Below are 24,240 nucleotides of genomic sequence, written 5' to 3' on the forward strand. Positions count from 1 at the left end.
AGGTCCTCACGAGGGTCCTGAGACGCAGGGGCAGAGGCAGAGGGAGATTTGGAGAAGATGCCAGGCTTCTGGCTTTGAAGATGGAGGAAAGGAACACGAGCCAAGGGATGCAGGCGGTCCCCGGCAGCGGGGAACGGACGGGAAACCAGCCATCCCGGGACCTCCAGGAGCAGCAGAGCCTCGCTGAAACCTTGATGTTAATCCCCGGGGCCCATTGGGACTTCTCTTCGGGAAGGAATAATTCTGACCTGTTTTTAACCACAAAGTATGCAGTGACCTGCTCCAGGGGCAATAGGAAACCAATGCAAGAGAAAACCAAGATGGCGGTGTAGGTAAACAACTAATCTGCCACCTTGCACAACAATTTCAAAACTACAGCTAAAAGACAAAATATCTATCACCCAGAACCACGGGAAAGCTGGCTGAAAGAGAAAGGAGCACAAGCGCTGAAAACAAATACATGTCTATCAACAAGTGAATCTAAAAGCCAAGTGAATTAAAAATCTGAGGAACAGAATAAACTGGTGACTATAATAGAATCAGGGGCATAGAATGGGAGGGGATTGATAATTCTCAGGGGGAAAAGGGTGTCTGTGTGGGGGTATGGGAAGAGACTGGACAAAAATCATATACCTATGGATAAGAACGCGGGGGAGGGGCGGGGGGGAGGTAAGGGCAGAGAGGGGGGTGGGGACCAGGTGGAGGGGAGCTATGGGGCGGGGGGAGGAGAAACAATTGTAATAATCTGAACAATAAAGATTTATTTTTAAAAAATAAAGGAAACCAATGCAACACCATAAAACTTGAAATATTGCAACAGGTAGTTATAGAATCAAAACGCAAAAAGCATTTAATTGTAGGCTCTGCCTAGGGGAGCTTGAAATGCCCTCAACCTTACAGCTTATTTATAAAAGACAAGGGATAGACTTTCCCCAATTTGATGATCAACCTATTTATGAATCTGAAAAGAATTTCTTAAACTGTTAATAATAACTTTTAAAAAGCAGACTTTGACCAGTCATACTAAAGGAAAGACTGGGAATTTCTTTCTAATGTCTGCATAGAAACCCATTTCGGTGCAGAATATTTCTCATGTGGAGGGGTAATTGTGGAAAATGAGGACAAAATTGCAGAAAAGAATAACTATTAAAAAGATGTGTCAGACAAGTCGTTGATACAAGTATGATCATTTACTATATTTTCTGACAATGTGACCTTGGTCAGCTTTTTAGATATCTGAATTTGCCTCCATTTTTTCATTCTGGATGAATATAGAACCCCAGCCGAATTCTACGTTCATAACTTTGCATTTCATCTCAGATTTGTATGAGCTCTGGGATCCACAAAATCCAGATTCCCCAAGGACACCAGGCTCTCTGCTAAATTCCCTTCCCGCCATCAGCATCTCCACTGAAGCACAAGGAAATGAAGACTTTTCACGCCCGGTTTCCTGCCCAGGTTACTCCGTGGCCTGCATCCGGGACAGGGCCTGCATCTGAGCCAGTGTCCGACGCCAAGGCTCAGGCCCTGTGTCACAGGGCACAGGTTCTCAAGTGTGTCCCCTGGGCCAGTCACATCGATTGCCTGCCCCGTCAGGACCCCTGGTGAACAAGCCGTCCAGGCGACTCTGAGAACCGCTGCCATGCACTGTCCCGACCCCTCTGTTCTGGAAGGCCGGCTGCCATCACACCAGCCTTCCTGACCCAGGTACCCAGGCCCTCACAGGGTGGCTGGTTGCCCCTGAATTACAGCACCTGGGGCCGCACAGACTCTCTGTTCGCTGGATGAGAGTAAGAATTACACCAAGGAGCAATCTACCAGCACTTGTTGTGGAAGGATGGATGCTGTGTTCCAAACCTTTAACTGGAACCGTGTCCTAGTATAAAGCAGTGTGCAGGCTGCTCAAGTCCAGAGTGGCTCCATGACCGACTGCGGCAGTAAGGCGACATCTTGTGGACAAACGTGGGCATTTCACGAAAGTAACACGACTTGTGGAGTGGGCAAGGTTTGGAGGGTTTTTTGCTTTATTTTTCCTCCAATCTGTCATAGACTAAAAATACTTTGTAAAAGACAACCAAGTTTTTGAAAAATAAAATTAAGAAAGATGTCAAAAAAAATCAACTGAGGAGATTTTAAAGATCTTGCCGGCTTCATTCATTGATTCAGAAATCGGGCAGCATCCAACCTAACAGATAGAAAGAAGCTCTGAGGAGCTGGAGAGGGAGCCAGATAAAGGGTTATCATACAAGGGCATCATGCAGATATTCTGATTGCAAAAATAATACCACCAAGGCCTATAGAATCTATAGCTCTAATTAGTCTTAAATTTTTTATTGATTTCAGAGAGGAAAGGGAGAGGGAGAGAGAGATAAAAACATCACTAATGGGAGAGAATCATTGATCAGCTGCCCTTTGCATGACCCACATTGGGGATCAATCCCACAACCCAGACGTGTACCCTAATTGGAATCAAACCATGGCCTTCTGGTTCGTACGTCAGTGCCCAACCACTGAGCCACACCAGCCAAGCTCTAACTAGTCTTTATGAAACGCTGTCAGTACAGATATTTTACCTGTCTCCATCAGTATTGTTGAAAATATTTATCTTCTACGAATACCTACCACTTGAGAAATCTTTTATGTTTTTCTCCACTGCCAGCTTCTGTAAGTCAAAGCTTGCTTATTTATCATATAAATCCATGGCCATAATACTGTTACATCTTTGTACATTTGTCAGTGTAAATACATGTGTGTGTTTAAGGAATGTTCCGCAAATATGTGCCTTCTCTTCCTCGGGGAGATTTAAATGTGTAGCAGCGTTAGAAATCCCCACAAGCTGTGTTCTGAGGCTTAAAATGGTGTTTGATTAATTTTTCCGATGCCAAGACGTGGAGCCAAATTATTCTGATTCTGATCCTGGAGTTTGAAGAACAATAACGAGCCGCCACCTTCCTTTTCATATCCAGTTGGAAGTTCCGACTTAATTCCAAGCAGGCCCCATCTGCTGCTTCCTTCTCATCCGGTGTTCTCTCAGAAGCACTTAAGTCTCTCTTTGGGGAAAAAGACCCCGCTGATGTCACTTGGAATACACTTTTCACACTCCCCCCCCCCCCACCTTCTCTCTCTCTAACTGTCGCTGGTCCTGCCTTGAGGACGCGGCTACAGCCTCCATCCCACGGCAACCAGTGGCTGGCTCGCTCGCTCACACACAGGGCTCAGCTTCAGAGGTGAGCAGGGGACACATTTGAGAACAAACCCTGAGAACATTTAAAAACTTGAAGGCAAGTATTTGTATTTCGTTTTCAATGGATTCACCTAACCTGATGCCTGACGACCCTAGATGGTCACTGGAACACCATACTCCATTCCTGCCCGATCTCAGCATGCAGGAGAAACACTGATTTTTCAACCAAAGACCTTGAATGCATACATGCACAGCCCATGGACACAGACATTAGGGTGCTGAGGGCCTGGGGCGGGGGCGGGGCAGGCTGGAGGAGGTCCAGAGGGGGGAAAGGGGACATAGGTAGTACTTTCAACTGTGGTGCGCAGCTACAGTGTTTGGACAGGTGCAAGCCTCGGACTGATGGGAGGGCACAGTCCTCTCATGGCCACGTGCAAGCCTCCCAGCACAATGATAGCCAACAGCTGTAGCTGTAAGCTTGAACACGTGGCCCCAAAACGTGGCCCCACGTGCCTGAGTGATTTAGGCTGCAAGTAAACAAAGCTTGATCAGGTGCATGTCATTGAGTGGGATCCAGACCCCAGAGAATGTTGTGAACATCTGACCACGCCCTCACTCTGCCTGGTGGCATCAGCTATAAAGTAAAGACGCGGCTTGTGGGTGCTGGCGCTGCTGGTCCCCACCAGGGAAGCAGCGTCCCACCGAGTCCCAGCTTTCCTTCTCTTGTCTGTCTTTTCTCAATCCTCCCTCGCCCCCACTCGGGTTCACCCTTGGCTGTGCTGGTGAGGCACATTCAACAATAACGAACTGTTTAAAAAGAAACACTGATTTTTGTCAATATGCTCATCAGTGAATCTGCTGGTCGTTCCAGCCCCGCCAGGACCTTGAGTTGACCAGCCTTGAGAGTGAGAGGGAATGGCCAGGAGATCCGCCTCAAGGCTGACAAAACCTTCAAGTCCCAGACGCCGGCAAATTAGACATAACTTATAGTTTTAGTTATAACAACGTTCTCCTTTCTCTGACTGACAACAGGTCATTTTAGATGGTTCCTTGGGTTTCTCCACCTGTTAAGTAAGGAAAACTATAATGAAAAAAGTCATGCCCTGGCCAGTTTGGCTCAATGGATATAGCACTGGCCCACTGACTGAAGGGACCCAGGTTTGATTCTGCAGGAGGTAAGCAATCAATGTGTCTCTCTTACATCAATGTTCCTCTCTTTCTCTCTCTCTCTCTCTCTCTCTCTCTCTCTCTCTCTCTCTCTCAAAAAAAAAAAATCCCTTCCTCTCTCTAAAAAAAATTCCTTCCTCTCTCTCTAAAAATCAATGGAAAAAATACCCTCAGGTGAGGCTTAACAACAATAACAAAAAGTCATCAACTAGGGTTCTTGCGGTGTGGACTTGTGATTGAGGAGATGCAATACCTCCTGCTGACTTCTCCAATGAACAGTGCTTTATGGGGTGACCTACAATGCACCAACCTGTCCATTCGTTTCTGCCAAAAGAAAGCCAGACTCATTGTTTTGGTGCTTACAGAATGTTGGCTTCTTCAACTTTTTTTCTAGCCACTTCTTATGGTATTTAAACATGACCCACGATAAATACTTACATGACTCATTTAATAACATCATGTTGAATGACAAACTACTGATGAATTTTAAATATATATACATATATATTTAAATATATAGTTTTAAATATATATCGTTTTAAATATATAATGATTTCAGAGAGGAAGGGAGAGAAATAGAAACACCAATGATGTGAGAGAATCACTCATTAGCTGTCTCCTGCATGCCCCATACTGGGGGGTATCCAGCCCACAGTCTGGGCATGTGCCCTTGGCTGGAATCAAACCTGGACCCTTTAGTCAGCAGGCCAAGGCTCTATCCACTGAGCCAAACCATAGGGCTTTACTTTTTTAACCACAGCGTTTAGACAGTGATGGAGATGAGGTCTGAAAGGGTCACAGAGGCGCCTGGGCAAATGCCTTGGTTCTCAAAATGTAATATTTTCTACATATTTTTTTAATGGAATTATAAAGACTTCCCTCACAACTCCTCCTTATAAAAGAATTCAAAATAATGGAGATATTCCCTTTTCCAAGAGGTGGAGCTTAATCCCCACCCCACCTCTTAAGCATGAACTAGAACTAGCGTCTTGTTTTCAAATAGCAGACGAGGGGGGAGGTGGCGGTTTTGCAGTGGAGAGAGCTGGAACACACCAGTGTGCACAGTGATGGGGCCGCGTCACCTGTGGTGCTGGGATGTGATACAGTCCCTGACGTGATGTGATGAGAAGGGCACTTAATCTCTGTGGCCTTCACTCCCAATGCTGACAGCTCCAGTCTCATCTTGAGAAAAACAGCGGACGAACGCAGGTTGGGGAATACTCTGTAGGCCCCAGGCTGCCCCTCCTCAAGACTGACAAGATGATGAGAGAAGAGGACTAAGTCCCAGACAGAGGAGGTGAGGGGGCCATGATAACGAGATGCAATGTGGCTCCTTTTACTGGACCCTGAAACATAAAATACCGGGCGAAAGCTACATGAAGCCTGAAATTAAATTAACAGCAATGTATGCACTGATGCTAACTTTCTAGTTTGACAAACGGTGGTGTAAGATTTTAGTAACGGGGAAACCACCTGATATATGGGAGACCTATGCGATTTTTGCAACTGAAATTATACGAAGATAAAAAAGCTTATTTTGAAAAGTCTCTTCTTTCAGAAGTTGAATCAATCATTGAGAAATGGCAAGATAACACAAGTCACATCAAATTAGCAGATCATAATTAATGTAAGGGAAAAAGACTAAAAATTTGAATGCATGGACAGATTGGTTTAAAAAAAATTGTTTTTTTAATTCTCAGCACAGTTAAACGGAATATCTCTCATCATTTCATTATAGTATCAGCTCTTTTTCCTGCCATTTTACCTTCAGCCATTTCTTTAGTGTGTGTGTGTCCCTCCTCCGGCCCAGCCGGCATGACTCGGTGGTTGAGCCACGTTATGGTTTGAGTCCCAGTCAGGGCACAGGTTGCAGGTTCCATCCCCAGTGTGGAACTTGCAGGAGGCAGCTGATCAATGTTTCTCATCATTGATGTTTCTCTCTCTCTCTCTCTCTCTCTCTCTCTCTCTCTCTCTCGCTCTCGCTCTCGCTCTCGCTCTCGCTCTTGCTCTCACACTCTCTCTCTCTTTCCCTTCTTCTCTGAAATAGATTTTTTAAAATATAGTTTTAAGTGTTCCTCTGTGTTTCATTCCATATTTCTCTTAACTGCCCCCGTGTGCCCCTGTGAAGCAGGAAGCTGTCACCAGGCTATTTCCACTCTCCCTGTGGCCCTTTGGCTTGCTGTCCTTATTCTATCTTCTTTCAGTAACAGCCCCAAACAGTTGGGAGAATCACTCCCCCCACGGAGCAGTGTCAGAACCACGGTGAGCCAGGTTGTGGAGCCTCCCCTGGCCAAGGACTCAGGGCCACGCTTAGGACGCCCTGCTGCCTCCCTGGAATCTGCGAGCAGGACAGAGGGCCGAGGCGCATGCCGCGCGGTTATTCCGGGCTCTAGCGAGTCTGCTACCGAGACCTCTCCAACCCCCCAGTTCTGTCTCCCAGTCTAGTTCTCCAACCTCCCTTCACTAGTGAATCCCCTGTGCTTCTGCCCCTGGCCTATTACAGAGCCGGTGACTGAATAAGCGACTGAGCTTCCCTTCAGAATAACTCAGGGGACAGAGGGAAGAGGGTGAAGATAGAGAAGGCATGTCAATGATTACTAAATCTGGGTGGTGAAGACTAGGCATTCTTTACATTATACAATTCCTCTGCTTCAGTACGTTTGGAGTTTTCTGTGATTTAAAAATATGGTAAGAAGGTGTCTAGCTTTATTTTTTTGCACATAACTGTCCAATTTTTCCAACACCATTTATATCCATAAAAAGAAATCAAGATTCACATTAAAATTTAAAAAGAGTGAAATAAGCCAAATGATTTCCAATCTATAATAATAAAAGTGTAATATGCTAATTAGGCTGGACAGCTGAATGACCTTCCGGACGTCCTTCCAAACACGTTTTGGGCAGAGCTGGGGCTGCGAGGGTGGAGGCTGCCCTGCAGCTGCGAGGCTGAGCCCCTTGCACAAATTTCATGCATCAGGCCTCTAGTACCTTATAAAGTTTTAAAACTTTTCTCTATTTTCCAGATAGAGGTACAGGAGGGATTTAAAACAGAACTGGACATCAGCTGTTTAATGCCTCATTCTTTTTTTTTTTTAAGCATATATCTTTTTTTTTAATCTATATTTATTTTTTATATTTTATTGATTTTTTTACAGAGAGGAAGAGAGGGGGATAGAAGGCTAGAGACATAGATGAGAGAGAAATATCGACCAGCTGCCTCTTGCACACCCCCCACTGGGGATGTGCCCACCAATGTACATGCCCTTGATTGGAATCGAACCTGGGACCTTTCAGTCCACAGACTGATGCTCTATTCACTGAGCCAAACCGGTTTTGGCAATGCCTCACTCTTGAGACTAAGGATAAACAAGAAACACTAGACAATTCGGGAACACTTCTGACATGAAATAAAAAACAAAATTAATAAGAAAAAAAAACGCCTTGGAAACAATAGAGGACATAAAAGAGAACTAAAGAAAAACAATTTATATCTTCAGAGAAATGTGAAAAGATAATGGACCCTATCACAAAAGATCATCAGCACTCTTAAAAGTTATAACCATAATTGTCAACAGAAAAATTCAATGAAATGGTTTAAAATTGAGGAAACGCTTAGAAAAGACTAAAGTTTATCAATCAGATAGAAAATAGGAAATCAGAATACAAGGGAAATGGAGTTCTAAAAGGTTTAACATACATTTGAGAGATAAAGAAAAAAATTTAAAAACTTCCCCTCGCTGGTGTAACTAGTCTCAACCTGCACAGCTAGGTTCCGGATCTGAAGGAGGGGCCGACGCCCAGATGGAAATGCCATATGAGAAATATGAATCTAGAAGGCCCTGGGGGCCAGGTGGAGACCCCTTCCTGAGGGAGGCACCTTTCTGACCTGGTCCGCCTTTTATTCCTTTGAATACACCTTTCCCTTTAGCAATGCATACAGGCAGATCAAAGGTAAATTCTGGTAAACAACGTAAGGATTATCACATCAGGAAATCGCCTTGATCAATTGTGCCCACAGCAAGCTATTACATGACAATAGCACAAAAGACAACATAAAATGAGTTTTATGCTCATTTTCAGCCCTGCTGAATGTCCAAGCCCATTGGCCTTCCAATGTTCCTTTTTGCATTTTCATGCTAACTGCAATTTGCTTCAGTGACTGAGTGGGTGAGCTCCAAACCAGAGGTCATGGTTTGATTCCTGGTCAGGGCATATGCCTGGCTTGCAGGCTCCATCTCCAGTGTGGTGTGCGGGAGGCAGCCAATCAATGATTCTCTCATCACTGTTCCCTCCCCCTCCCCCTTCCCCTCCTCCTTTCCTTTCCCCTCCTCCTCCCCCTCCCTTCCTCCTCTTTGAAATCAAATAAATATAAAACTTCCCCTATAGGACATGTATCCTTAGGTTAAAAAGATTCACTGATTAACAGCAAGAAAGGAGATCGGGAACTGCAAGACATTTTCCTGCCGTCTTATAGTTCTAGGTCTAAAGGCTCTTAAAGACTTCTGGGGATCATAGACGTGGGCTAAAAACTATAGAGAACACAAATAAAATGGCATTTGTCTTCACAACAACTTAGACTAGGGGTGTCGAACTCAATCAGAGAAGGGGCCGAAATCTAAAATGCAGCCTAAATCGCAGGCCGAATGGTTTACTGAACAGTCATAAACTGTCATTGTGATGGAAACGCAGCGGAGTGCAGTGATGACAGCGCGGTGCGGGCCACATTGCAAGGCCTGGCGGGACGGATTTGGCCCGCAGGCCTTGTGTTTGACACATGTGACTTAGACAGAAAGAGACAATGGAGTTAGTTTCTGAAAAATTCTATACCCCGTTTGTTATATTAGCAGGGATTCAGAAAATTTATTTTCTACTATTTTTCCCCCTAGGATCATAAGCTCCAGAAAGAGAAACATGGAACAATGGCTTTCTAACAAAAAAAACAACAACAACAACAAAAAAGTTAGAATATGATATAGCAGGCTTAGAAAGCAACGATTAGTCTGAAGCAGAAGAGCTAATGTGTCCAAGAGGAGGTCTCTGAGGAAAAGGACTTGATGGACTAAACCGCAAAGAAGCATTTGAAGTTATTAAAGCTATGGTGATTACACAATAGCACAGAAGACAACAGAAAGGCTTCCAATAAAGACCATGGACCATGCAAGAGAAGGAATGTCATCACAGTTCAGGATTTGGCTCAGCAGATAGTCTATGGCCATACCACCCTGATCTCGGAAGCTAAGCAGGGTGGGGCTTGGTTAGTACTTGGATGGGAGCAGACAATATTTAGAGCACATGTGTCAAACACAAGGCCCGCGGGCCAAATCCGTCCCGCCAGGCCTTGCAATGTGGCCCGCACCGCGCTGTCATCACTGCACTCCGCTGCGTTTCCATCACAATGACAGTTTATGACTGTTCAGTAAACCATTCGGCCCGCGATTTAGGCTGGATTTTAGATTTTGGCCCCTTCTCTGATTGAGTTCGACACCCCTAATTTAGAGAGTCGTAATATAAATGCTAACGAACCAACTAGGAAGTTAACAGAGGTAGCCAAGAAGTTCTTATGAAATAATGAAACCTGCAGACCACACGAGAAGGTAAGAGAACAGGAATGGAGACACAAGGGCTTGCAGCACAGAGCCCTGTAGACTGTGCCTGAACCTTTTACCTCCCCTTGGACTGGACGTGGAAGAGGAGCAGGAGGATGCAGCCTTCACTGGCTGGAGGTCCCGATGTTCCCTGTTGCATCTTTATGCCAACTGCTGTTTGCTTCGGCCTCAGGCAGTATCTGAGGCCCTCATTCAGCGAGCTGCAGGGGTGGTCACAGCCACAGGCCCGACACAACACACGTCTCTCAAGTCAGGCCACCCCCAGCCAAGCAGCGGCTCCTCCTCAGGACCGGAGCTTGGAGAGTGGGAACCCCGAGAAGCAGGCCCAAGGCCTTGAGATGGTGCAGCGTGGCCAAAGCCAGCCGCGGTGGGAGGATGGCTAGCCGTCCCCAGCATTCGGCTGCACCCACAGCCTCGTCTCTGCCAGTCAGGATGGGAAGTTGTGTTTCAGCTCCAGGCTCAGAAAAGCAGCCAAGTCAGACCAGTGACCCCAAGGCTGACCTCCGGACCAGCTGCATTGAATAATGACCCCCTGCCCTTGTGCCAGCCCAGCAGTCAGTGGAGACCACAACCCTAAAAGGACACACCTGGAAAACTGCTGAATATCCTATAGAGCGCTTCACCTGGAACCGCCCTAAAATCTCCGCTCTTAAACCCTTAGGATGGAGGACCCACTGCTCACACTCTTCCTCGGGGAGCACTCCCGTGCCCCTCTCTGCCCCAGGCAGGTTATACCATCAGCTTCTTCACTCCCAAGCTCCAGGGGCCCTGCCTTTACCTCTGTAACTTGTTTCCTAAGCCCGCTTCTTCTAGGAATGACTTTCTATACCTCTGTGATCAACCAAATCAACATTCTCTTATAAAGTCAACAATGTAAATTGTTTTTATCAAGAAACAGCAGTATGGTGATAAAGTTTGAAACACGAGATAAAAATGGCAGAGTAATATCATCTCTAGGTGGCAAAACTGGGAAATATGACAAAGGCTTAGGTGTATACTAAGTTGGTTTTTACCCCATGATAATTTTTAAAGTAAATGCAAATAAAAGTTTAATTTTTGCGCATCTCTTCTTAGTATATATCCAGGCATATTTGCCAAAAGAAGTAAAACTGTTCCCACAATTTACATATACCTCACTACTCTGCAGTGAACATGATTTAAATATCCATCCTTTTAATAAAGAAAATCACATTTCTATTAGAACCTGAAGAGTGAAATTCAGATTCTTAAAGCTTTACAATAGCTCCTATTTTCTGAGTACTTAGCCTGTTTTTAGAAATTGTTTGAAGCACTTCATATTTGTAACTTTTATCATTTAATCTTCAAAATAACCCTATGAAGTTGGTCCTTTTATTACACAATTTCATACATGAGAAAGCTGGGTTCGGTTTATGCAACTTGCCCAAAGTCCAGTTATATCTAGATCTGGAATATAATACAAACATTCTGATACCATAGCTCACAGTACATTTTCCTTAATCATCCAAAGGTAAGGATACAATTGATGAGTTTTGATTTCCAGGTTTCATTTTTTTCTTTTTTCTATCATTTATGTTACTAGAGGCCCGATGCACAGATTCATGCACTGGCGGGGTCCCTCGGCCTGGCCTGCGGGGATTGGGCTGAAAATGGCATTCTGACATCCCTCAACGGGTCCTGGATTGTGAGGGCGAAGGCCAGGCTGAGGGACCCCGCCTGTGCACCAGACCTCTATTATGCATGAGGCCTTCAGTTAATCTCTTCCCACCCTCAACCCCATTCCCTCTGAGATTCATCAGTCTGTTCCAGTTCTCCATGCCTGTGTATCGAGCGTCTTCCCCCCTGGTGGTCAGTGTGTGTCATAGCCACCGGTCGAACTGTCACTATAGATTGGTTTCAGGGGATGAGGAGATAGAAAAACATCAATAATGAATCATTGATTGGCTGCCTCCTGCATGCCCCTTACTGGGTGGGGATCAAGCCCAAAACCCGGTCACGTGCCTTGACCAGTGTCAAACCCAGGATGACGCTGTTATCCACTAAGCCAAACTGGCCAGGGCTCTTTCTTTTTTTTCCTTTGTTAAGAAAATTGCACTGCCGTTCCGCTTTATAAATGTGTATGTGAACACTGACAAGGTGGACATAAGGAAAACTATAAGCTACAAAGTTAAAGAGCAGCATTAATGAGACGATGGGTGTGATGTCAGGTGTCAGCCCACTGTACTCCACAGCATAATTAAGTAAAAATGGCCCGACTGGAAGATTCAATTAGACCCAAAAAACCTGCTTTGAAAAACCACTCTGTATATCAAGGGGTTTATTGTTTTGGTACTCTTTGCATTAAGATGTCATGAAAGGACTAAATAGAAACATGTGAAGTCATTTGTTCATTTATTCATTAATATGTCAAATTCAGTTTTCTATACACTATGTTGTTTATTCCATTTTCTGTACTATTAGACATACATATTTAAAAAAATATTTAACTTATTTTTATGAAGAAATTAAATATTTTTTGGGGGGAAATCATTTTATTTATTGTTCTCTAGCAACAATCTTGAAACAAGTCTCATCCAACTCAACGCATTTAAATACCTTTGCTCCATGGCAGTTTGTTTACAGATCTAGTTTAGTTTACACAATTCTATTCTACATAACACTGTTTTACCCTGTTACATAGTATATAATTAAAGAACATTTTTGTAATTAACATGTTTCTTTTGATATAATACAGAACAAGTTTTTCCCATCTCCCGCAAGCACTCAAATATATTAAAAAGGTATCCTTTCTTAAAAGGCACACACATTTACAGGTTCAAATCTTTATTGTTTTAAAATTCTACATGTGTTTTACAATACAATAGTTTGTTATTTAAATGACCTCTAAACGGTTAATGTACAATGAATATGTTTTTTTCTGAAGCTGAACCATGAATTATAATTTCATCAATATAGTTATTCTTAACAGAATAATAAAGGTGGGAAGGCTTCCGTGCTGCACGTACAGTGTCAACAGCACAGACTCCTCCTTTAGAACCCAGGCAACCAGTCTGCTGAAAGTGCTTTTAAAGACTGATAATTATGGCTGATCTTAAAAACCAATCAATCAAATTGAGTTCCTTTTTGTTTTGAAACATCAAAGGGCATTAAAAAAATAAAGGAAACCATTTGCTTTAGTCATCTACAGAGGCAAACTCAAAATTATGATTATCTGCATGCAATAACACTCCTCTCTTTAAATAGCCTTGAAGAATCTATACATTTTATAAAGAATGTGTTCAGAGTGCAAGTGTTTGATACTGATTTCACAAAAGGACAAATGCTGGTAATAGCAACTAACATTTACTATCTAAGTTCAAGCTAATGTATATGTAACAGGCAATTAATATGGCTAATCGTAAGCCACAATACACAGGGTATGCCCTTTGAGAAATGAACTAGTTTGGTCCGCATTTCGTTTGGATAAAAACAAAACCAAAACCATTTTAATTCAGCCAAATGTCTTATTCAGTTTATTGTTCTAAAGGGTGTGTAGCCAGCTGAAAAGTAAATGATGTACACCAATGAAGCATATTGTCACGCTGACTTTTGTATAAAAAGATGGCTTGCTGTTTTGGAGTGATGGATGAACACTGTAGGATAAATCAGGAAAATGTCACAGAACGTATTCATTTCTTCCAGGTTATACTTTCTTATTCCATGACACAGCTTTCACTCTGTAAAACTTTGTTCCCAAAGGAACTTTAAATCTGTTTTGTGCCTAAGAAGAAAAGAAACCAAATTACACAAGTGCCATCGTATCATACCACTCAATGCTTGCATACTGGGGCGAGGGGTGGGGAGGGGCTCTTAGACAAACTACACCAGACCTTCCCCTCACCGGGCGAAAATACACTGAGCCACTAATACTGACGGAAGGATACAGTACAAAGTGAGCCGTAAGTCCTTAAAGCATCAAGGAGACTTCAATACTACACAGTTTAAGTTCTATAAGTGTTTTGAGCAAAGGGGCCCAAAATTACACAGTTAGGAAATATGCTCCCTAGATTTCACTAATTGTATTGTAATGGCATTGCTAATGTAACAGTCAGATGCATTTTTAGTCATCAATATTTTACTTCAATGGGAGTAGAGTATGAAAATAAATAAGAAAATATCAACTCTATTTATAAATAGATTCACTTTTAATCAGCAGTTATGTTCCCATTAAAGGTCTCACTCAAGAGAGCAAAAAGGCCAAAACAGCACTGTTCAAGATTTTTGTATCAAGTAGTATAAGAATCCTATAGAATAAAGAGGTAATATGCAAATTAACGCTCACACCCTCACAAGATGGCTGCCTATGACCAGGCCAGCAGGGGGTTAATGAGGGATGACCAAACGACTGAACAAGCAGGCCATATGGGATGACCAGGCCAGCTGGGGGGAGAGGGGGGCATTACGGGTGACCAGGACAGCAGAGGGGGCAGTTAGGGGCAACCAGGCCAGCAGGGAGAGGGCAGCTGGGGCGACCTGGCCAGTAGTGGGGGGCAGTTAGGGGTGACCAGGTAGGCAGGCAGGTGAGTGATTAGGAGCCAGCGGTCCAGGATTGTGAAAGGGTGCAGGCTGGGGTGAGGCGACCCTCCCCATGCATGAATTTCATGCACCAGGCCTCTAGTTTTCTACATAATTCCTAAGTTTATAACATATGATATATATATAAATATATATATATATTTTTTACCTTTTTGGCTTGACAGTATTCCTTTTCCATTACTTTTCCAAGAACCCAGGGTCTTCTAGATACACCTGAAGCTGTTAAATCAAGAGATTAGTTTCTTTTTAAAAGTACAGTTTATAATTATCATAAAATGTAACTGTCAGAATCAAAACAGACTAATGCAAGATTGCTGAAATCACGAAAACGTGTAACAATTTTCAAAACAACACTGAATTCAGTCTACTTTTCAGCCATAAATTTTGATTTTATTTACTCATTAAAAATAGATGGTAAGTCTAATCACAGAACTAACAAAGTTAAAGATATACAAATAATCTAAGTATAAATTATAAACAAATGTAGAAATTCTCTAAATTAGCTCAACAGTGCCATCTACTGAAAGTGCTAAGATGACCTTTTCCATTCTGAAAATAGGCAAAGCCATGCAGACAAAACGTATTTTCTAGATTCTAAGAAAAGCCCTGCTCTGAGGGGCGCTCCTGTCTGCACCCAGAGCACGGAAGGGGTGAACACAGTCGGTGCACAATAAATGACTGACGGGTCTTCCAGGGGAGGCCTGAGCAACGGGAGGAAATGTGGGAGGAGCCGGAATGAAAAGGCTTGCCCTCACAGAGCCCAAGCGTGACAAACTAATACTCATTCTCTTTAAATTCATCAGAAATTCTCATAAAAACTTGATTCCAAAAGTTCTTTGGCCAATAAATTATCTGTTTAGATAAGCCTTTGAGATTCCCAAGAGAAGCCAAAATTAATTTGTATGCCATAAATATAAGTAAATAAAAGATATCCTGAAAAACCATCAGAAATGTACATTCATAGCGACTATCACATAATAGAAAGACAGAGAAGCCCCTGGACCACAGAATGTGAAAAATACTATAAATGCTGTAATATAGCATTTTAGATAATCCATCGTTTATGAAGAGACTCATTCTAAAATGAAATGCTTATGTTTTATGTATGAGGACTAAAAGTCCCCACTGTCTCGGGCATACACACACTCTGCTAGTCCACACTCCATCCCTAGGACAGAGGACAGAGGTACTATACCCTCTGCTCTTTAATCCTCACCACCCCCACTCTCCCCCTCCCCCCGCCCAAAAAAAGAGGCGGGGTAGGGTGTAAGGAGGATGTGGAGTACCAGGGTAAATTAAGACTGTTGCCCTAGCCAGTGGTCAGCAAACTCATTAGTCAACAGAGCCAAATATCAACAGTACAACGATTGAAATTTCTTTTGAGAGCCAAAAACCAACTTCTGCGCATGGGCCAGGAAATTTCAATCATCCTGTACGTGCGCACCCACACATGGTATTTTGTGGAAGAGACACACTCAAGGGGCCAAAGAGCCTCATGTGGCTCACGAGCCGCAGTTTGCCGACCACTGCCCTAGCCAGTTTGGCTCAGTGGACTAAAGGGTCTGGGTTCAATTCTGGTCAAGGGCATATGCCCAGGTTGCAGGCTTGATCCCTAGTAGGTGGCATGCAGGAGGCAGCCAATCAATGATTCTCTCTTGTCATTGATGTTTCTATGTCTTTCTCCCTCTCCCTTCTTCTCTACAATCAATAAAAAATATATTTTTTAAAAAGACTGTTAAATTCTTTTCTGCAAGATTTGAGTGCTTTAAAAATGATAATGTGCACTGTGGATCTGAGTATACAGTCAGTGTTTACAAAATTTAAAACTGAATTCCCTCCCTATCCTTAGGATATGCACATTGAAAATATTTAAAGATAAAGAAGAACCATGATATAATTTCGCCTCATATGGTTCTGAATGTGCACACAAAACATTATATGTATTTTTGTGTTGGTACATTTAGACATACACATATAGAAATAATAGAAATGGGGCCAAATGTTAATAGAAGGTGAACATGAGTAAAGGTTTATGGGGGGGGGGGGGTGTTGCACTATACTTATGCTATTTTATGATAAATTTTGAAAATTTTTCAAATGAAAAGCTTAAACAAATAAAAAACAAAAACTATAAAAAATCATATAAGAAAGTATCAAGCTCATTGTTTTCAAGGTACAAACCCCACTCATTTCTCATGTTTACATGAGAAATGCACGTATTTATGGACATTCTACGTAACCCGCCGCCAACAGCCACAAGAGCGTGACTGTGATGTTGGCCTACTTCAGAGATTGGTATTTGATCAGGTTATCATCCCAAATAAAAACAGCAATCTGAGTACACATACATTCTTGTTTTTCTATGTAGGTGAAGTATCCCAGGGTATCATCTTGTTGTTGTTTTTTTAATTCTTCCAAGTAATAGAAAAATTGGAAAAGTAATAACAGAGAGAGAGGACCCTTCCCCATCTCTTTGCCTATCACTCTGCAGATCTGTGTGTGTCCACTTCAGCCCAATTCTATGCTCTCCCTCTGGGGCCAGCTGGGGATGAAGAGAAGAGACCCAGCTTGCCTGAGGCTCCTGCTCATTGAATGATTACCTTACCACTGTCCCATGAGCCTAACGCTGAAAAATTCCCTTCTAAATGGTGAGTACTCTTCCCCACAGGCTTTTCAAATACAAAAATGGTCCACTGATGAGTGGAAACAGAAACAATCAGTTAAAACCACAGGCAGAACTAGTGAACTCTTTGTCCTAACACAATTGCATCTAAAATTGAATATTCATTAACTCTAGGGTGGGAGGGAGGGAGAGAGACAGAAAAAAATGCAAATATAAACAAATGAGAGAACAGGAATAGCTATAAAGAGAATGCAGCCAAGCAGCAGGCTGACATACAGAAACACAGACAATGGTTTTCACAACAAAAGCTTGTAAGGACTGGGAACGAAGGAACTAGGACAGGTTCTAGACCAGAGGACAAGTACCACCATCGTTAAAGAAACCAGTGTGAGAGGGAGTGGAGTAGGATACATGTATATTCTTTTTCCCTCCCTAAATGGATTGATAACTAGATTGGACTGGCAAGAAAACTGCTTCTGAATATTGGTCAGTAGAGTGACAGCAGGTCACTGGAAAAATAACCCCCTGCCCATCCATCAGCTTTCTCTTATTCTGAGGAAGGAAAATATGTACCAGATAAAAGGTGGGGGAGAGGGAGAGGGATGGACAGGACACTAAACAGTTGTGGCAGCAGAGAGCTTTTTATTTTAAGCCAGACTATAAAGTAGTATAGAAATTATTTTAGCCGAAACCGTTTTTGGCTCAGTGGATAGAGCGTCGGCCTGTGGACTTAAAGGTCCCAGGTTCAATTCCGGTCAAGGGCATGTACACTGGTTGCAGGCACATCCCCTGTAGGGGGTGTGCAGGAGGCAGCTGGTTGATGTCTCTCTCTCATCGATGTTTCTATCTCTCTATCTCTCTCCCTTCCTCTCTGTAAAAAAATCAATAAAATATATATATTTCTTAATTATTTTAGAAGATTTATACCTGACTGTTGAAAATAGTTCAGTACATCATACTCAGAAATCACTAGTCCATAGATGCATCTCACTATTATTAAAGCCTTCAGCAAAATTGCAAATTATTTAAATTTGGTAGATAATTTAAAAAAATAAGATAATAGATATTATAAAGTTAGTATATTTTAAAACTTATTTTTGCCTTTAAAAATGTTTAAGAATTGACATTTTAATAAAAAAAATAAAGTAGAAACACGGGATGATAAAAAAAGACAGGAAAGACATTTTATCATTTGCCAAAAAAAGGTAATGTTATTAACAAGCATGTGAGCTTAAATAGATTGTACTTATATAAGAATTAAGACAATTTAATTCTGCTACTCCTGGGATATGAGATATCTGGCCCAATTGCAATAACTACGTTGATTTAGAATTGTCAGTAGAATCCAGGAAATTAACCTGGATACAGCAAATTTTATAAACAAACAGATTCTGACATATTTAGACAGCAAATAAAAATGTGTAATATAGTCTCTCCATTCCAGGTTTTATTATTGTAGTTATGGATGTGACACTTACCACCCTCACCTGGTTTGAGATCCAGGGCAGGCAAAGACTCTGAATGCAGAAAATACAAGGTTGGACTAACGGTAAATAATACATAATTGTCGTGGCGCTCGTCTAGGATAATGAGTACCAAATCTCCCACCTGGAAACTAAATAAAGGAATGTCATTATCGACCTGAGAAGTTACTATCGCCCCCTTCTGAAAACTTCAAGTATATATGCAATGTTCAACTATATATTAAAATATCACAAATGCAGTATAATTTTCACATTTACTATGTGAGATATATATATATATATATATATATATATATATATATATATCCTATATACTAAAAGCCTAATATGCTAAGTGTCCAATCATCCATTCAACCAATCAAAGCATAATATGCTAATGATATGCTAAGGCCGCTCAACCTCTCGCTATGACATGCACTGACCAACAGGGGGCAGATGCTCCAACCGGTAGGTTAGCTTGCTGCTGGGGTCCAGCCGATTGGGACTGAGCGAGATAATCTGGACATGCCCTGCAGCCCTCCCATGGTTCCTCCCCAGCTGGCCAACTCCCACATCCCTTCCTGGCCCCAGCTGTGCACCGTGGGATCCCTTGGCTTGGGCTGACCCTCGCACAATCTGGGACCGCTTGGGGGATATCAGAGAGCCGGTTTCAGCCCCAAAGGGGAATGGCCAGTCGCTATGATGCACACTGACCGCAGGGGGAGCGCGGCTCAGCCAGAAGCCAGGCTCACAGCTGCCAAGCACAGCGGGTCTGGGAGCAGGGAGCGGGTCTAAGTCGGCAGTCAGACATTCCCCGAGGGCTTCCGAACTGCGAGAGGGCGCAGGCCAAGCTGAGAGAACCCCGCCCCCGAGTGCACGAATTTCATGCAAGGGGCTTGGCCCTTGCAGCCCCAGCTGGTCATCCAAAAGGATGCCTAGAGGTCGTTCAGCAGTTGGATCTAAACAGCATATTGGCTCCTCATTATATAGTACTAGAGGCCCTATGTACATGAAAATCCATGCTCTGGAGTGGGGGATCCCTCAGCCCGACCTGCCCCCTCTCACAGTCCGGGCACCCTCAGGGGCAGGAGGCAACCCAGCGACCAGGGGAAGACAATGCCCCCATCAAACCCCTGCTGCTGTCACTGCCAGCGATGTAAGCCTCAGGCTGGCCCTGGGCAGCTGGGGGGTGGAGGGGACTGGGTGCCACCATCTTGTGGCTATGGGTGCCGGCATCTTTGAGGGCGTGACAGTCAATTAGCATATTCCCTCCTTATTGGCCATGGATGCCATCTTTGTGAGGGTGCGGTAGTCAATTAGCATATTTCCTCTTTATTAGATAGGGTGTGTATATATATCCTATCTAATAAAGGAGGAGATGCAAATTGACCATCACTTCAACACATACGATGGCTGCCTCCATGTAGACAGAGATGGCTGGCCCCATGTGGACACAAGATGGCCACCACCAGATGGCCAGCAGGAAAGGGCCATTGGGGGGAACCAGGCCTACAAAGGAGGGCAGTTGGGGGATTCAAGCCTCCTGCATGTCCCGCACTGGGGATCAAGCCTGTGGCATTTGTGCTCTAAGAATCGAACCTGTGACCTCTTGGTTAATAGGTCGACGCTCAACCAAATGAGCCACAACAATTGCATGAAAAACCATGCTTTTTAATACAATTTTTTCATCACCAATACAATTCAAAATTATTCAGTTCAGTAAAATATTTTGCACAGAAAAAAAGAAACCCACAAAATATAAATAAAATACTTACTCTCTAATAGCTATCTTTTCAGAATGCCTTGAGGATACTGAAGACATGCTCTGAGACATCTAAAAACAACAACAACAACAAAAAACAACAGTCCATAAAGCTTATACAATTAAAGAATGACAGTTATTAGGTCCTATTGTGAAAACTTTGTTCAATGTTATACACACTGTCCCTATCCCAGCTTTTTTTTTTAATATATTTTATTAAATAAATATATATTTTTAATATATTTTATTAAATTTATTATTAATTTTTCACAGAGAGGAAGAGAGAGGGATAGAGTTAGAAACATCGATGAGAGAGAATCATCAATCAGCTGCCTCTTGCACACCCCCTACTGGGGATGTGCCCACAACCAAGGTACATGCCCTTGACCGGAATCGAACCCAGGACCTTTCAATCCGCAGGCTGACGCTCTATCCACTGAGCCAAACCGGTCCTGGCATCTATCCCAGTTTTTAAGAGTCAAAGTTTATATGGTTCATAATAACATAATTCTTTGCCTTCAACAATTACTTTCAGTGGACAAATTTACCTACATTTTTACTTTTTATTATTTTCTGAATCCAATTTGGCTGGATTAAAAACAATACAGAATTACATCTGTTTTGTTTGTTTTTTTAAATATATTTTATTTCTTTTTTTACAGAGAGGAAGGGAGTGGGATAGTTAGAAACATTGATAAGAGAGAGACATCGATCAGCTGTCTCCTGCACACTCCCCACTGGGTATGTGTCCACAACCAAGGTGCATGCCTCCCTTGACTGGAATTAAACCTGGGACCCTTTAGTCCACAGGCCGATGCTCTATCCACTGAACCAAACCAGTCAGGGCTAGAATTACATCTTATTTATAATTACATACCTAATCTTAAAATTTTCACAGGGAAAGAGATTGACATGTATACTTCCCGAGCAAAGTGGGCCTAAACCCTGATTATACAAATCAACAAAAGATGAATAGATCTCCCTTTATTTATTAAGTTTAATTTTGATGCTCAGAATTTCCTCCATTTCCCTCTGAACACTATTTTGAATAATGCAGGGTCTCAATTAGTGTTTAAAAACAAGAGAGAAAGAAAAAACTACAACAATAATGACTAGAAAAGCCTAAAATTGTATAGCAACTGATTATCATAATCATCCAAATAGTCTACATGCTGCTGGTAAAGATAAGTTTGATTATCCATTTTCAGAACACATGCAACTTTATTCAGATTTTTTTAAAAAGATTACGTTTTTGATAAATTTTTTAAAATAAGGACTTGGATCAATTAAGAAGAAAAAACTTACCAGTCTTTGATTTAACCGCTTGTTTTCTTCTTCTTTTAATTGTAATGTCTGCAGGGGGAAATAAGAGAGACCTGTGGTTTGGTTTATCCTTGTACCTACTCAAATCTAAACAGGATTGACAAAACTTTTTAAACTTCAGATTACTTTCAGTTCCCATACAAAAGTTAGTGGGAAATATTTATTTATAGATCCTTTCCCACTGTTTTATTTACTGGATTAAAAAATAATGAGAACATTTTTAGTATATTTACCTAACCCAACGACTCTAAAAGTTTAATGTGCGTTAAAATCGTATCACTTATGGAACTTTTAAGTATGCAGTAAATATCTGAGATCCATCCCCAAAGACTCTGCGAATATGTCTGAAGAGGTATTTGCTTATATCCCAGTTGATTCTGATATGTGATCATGCAACACTTCAATAGCAGCAAGAACAACAATAAATGCAGGTTAGAACCAAAGCTGAACAATTTTTACTAGGTTCTTATAAGCTTGTAAAGAGGGGAAAAAAATTTTTAACTGAAAATCTTAAAAACCAAAGGAATGAGAAGTGCTCTGTAAAACGATTGGGAGAAAGCGACTTATTGCCCATGTTCATTTCCATCAATCTCCATTAAAAAAAACAACTTTTCTTCATCATTCATATAATCTATTTTTGCCCAATCAAGGCATGTATTCAATGCTTTGTTTTTGAAATACTTATGTTTTAATGAATTCTGAGCTATTGAATAAAACTATTATTATACATAGTTATTTTATAAAGACCAATAACCTTTTTCCCTAATATAGACTTCATTTATTAGAAACATATAACAAATAGAGTCTTGAAATAATATTGCCAATTGTTAAGCCACTTCTCAACATATTAATTACAAAAATAAACATTAAAAAAAGATCTGGCTGAAACCGGTTTGACTCAGTGGATAGAATGTCAGCCTGTGGACTAAAAGGTCCCAGGTTCGATTCCGGTAAAGGGCATATACAATACCTTGGTTGCAGGCACATCCCCAGTGGGAGGTGTGCAGGAGGCAGCTGGTCAATGTTTCTCTCTCATCGATGTTTTTCTAGCTCTCTATCCTTCTCTCTTCCTCTCTGTAAAAAAAATCAATAAAATATATTTAAAAAATAAAAATAAAAATCTGCCCCAGCCAGCATGGCTCAGTGGTTGAACATCAACCTATGAATGAGGAAGTCACATTTCGATTCCCAAGAGGGCACATAACTGAATTGGGGGCTCAACCCCAGTGTGGGGTATGTAGGAGACAGCCAATCAATGATTCTCTCTCTCCATTGACTAGAGGCTCGGTGCACGAAATTCGTGCACAGGGGTTGGGGGGTGTCCCTCAGCCCAGCCTGCACCCTCTCCAATCTGGGACCCCTCGAGGGATGTCCAACTGCCCGTTTAGATCCGATCCCACAGGCAGTCAGACATCCCTCTCACAATCCAGGACTGCTGGCTCCCAACTGCTCACCTGCCTGCCTTGCTGATTGCCCCTAACTGCTTCTGCCTGCCAGCCTGATCACCCCTAACCACTCCCATGCCAGCCTGATGGATGTCTAACTGCTCCCCTGCCAGCCTGTTTGCCCCCAACTTCCCTCCTCTGCTGGCCTGGTCACCCCTAACTGCCCTCCCCTGCAGGGTTGATCACCTCCAACTACCCTTCTTTGCAGGCCTGGTCCCTCTCAACTGCCCTCCCCTGCTGGCCTGGTACCTCCCAACTATCCTCCCCTGCTGGCCATCTTATGTCCACATAGGAGCAGGATCTTTGATCACATGGGGGCAGCCATCTTGTCTGTTGGAGTGATGGTCAATCTGCATATTACTCTTATTAGATAGGTTTATTAGATAGGATGTTTCTGTCTTTCTCTCCCTTCCTTTTTAAAATCAATTATATATTTTATAAAAAGACCTAATTTATAAACAGGGCACGTTTTCAGCATAAGACATATTTAACTGCATCCACATAATGAACATATCAAATATTGCAATTGAAGAAAATAATTTACTTACTCGTTCTAACAGCATTATCCTCTGTTTTTCTTCAGATAGCATATGGATGTTTTCTCTAAGAGACAATGAATTATTTTAGTTTAAGTCTAAAAATTCTGGACTTCACACTCTTCAAAAGAACTTTAGAAATCTAACTATTACTACAAAGCATTTTAAAATTTAAGGGTCTGAACTAAATTGTAGAAAGCATCCTGTTTAAGCTATGGTACATTTCAGTGGTGTACATTCTTTGTAGCAAACCTCCTGAAATTAAGACCTGTTGACCTTTTGAAAATATAAGCAAAGCATTGGTTTATGCCTTTTCCTGGGATAATGTCTTTTATTTTATTATTTATTTCTTATTAATCCTCACCCGAAGATATTTCTCCATTGATATTTTAGAAAGAGTGGAAGGGAGGGGGAGAGACAGAGAGAGAGAGACATTGAAGTGAGATAGACACGTTGATTGGTAGCACGCCCCAAACCAGGGCCCAGGTGCAAGCCAGCAACCACGGTACATGCCCCTGACTGGAATCAAACCCGGGACCTTTCAGTCCACAGGCCGATGCTCTACCTACTGAGCCAA

The 24,240-nt window shown here is 42.3% G+C and overlaps 1 protein-coding gene across 10 annotated transcripts in view; it reads right to left on the reverse strand.

The window, feature by feature from the left end:
- Window positions 1-12,312: 12,312 nt before the first annotated feature.
- RB1CC1 (RB1 inducible coiled-coil 1) overlaps window positions 12,313-24,240 on the reverse strand; it is a 64,627-nt gene continuing 52,699 nt past the window's right edge. For 5 of the 10 annotated variants that reach the window (XM_036437182.2, XM_036437187.2, XM_036437181.2 and 2 more), the window contains 6 exons: window positions 23,676-23,730; window positions 21,665-21,712; window positions 20,373-20,431; window positions 18,613-18,749; window positions 14,660-14,730; window positions 12,313-13,696 (listed from right to left, as the gene is read on the reverse strand). In XM_036437182.2, the coding sequence (XP_036293075.1) occupies window positions 13,619-13,696; window positions 14,660-14,730; window positions 18,613-18,749; window positions 20,373-20,431; window positions 21,665-21,712; window positions 23,676-23,730 (448 nt within the window). In that variant the 3' untranslated portion in view covers window positions 12,313-13,618. Of the gene's footprint in view, window positions 13,697-14,658; window positions 14,731-18,612; window positions 18,750-20,372; window positions 20,432-21,664; window positions 21,713-23,675; window positions 23,731-24,240 lie in introns of those variants that run through there. The other 5 variants (XM_036437185.2, XR_004987789.2, XM_036437188.1 and 2 more) reach the window with 5 other exon arrangements.

The sequence above is a fragment of the Pipistrellus kuhlii genome, unplaced genomic scaffold, assembly GCF_014108245.1.
Source record: "Pipistrellus kuhlii isolate mPipKuh1 unplaced genomic scaffold, mPipKuh1.p scaffold_m20_p_14, whole genome shotgun sequence".
NCBI classification, from domain to species: Eukaryota; Metazoa; Chordata; class Mammalia; order Chiroptera; family Vespertilionidae; genus Pipistrellus; species Pipistrellus kuhlii.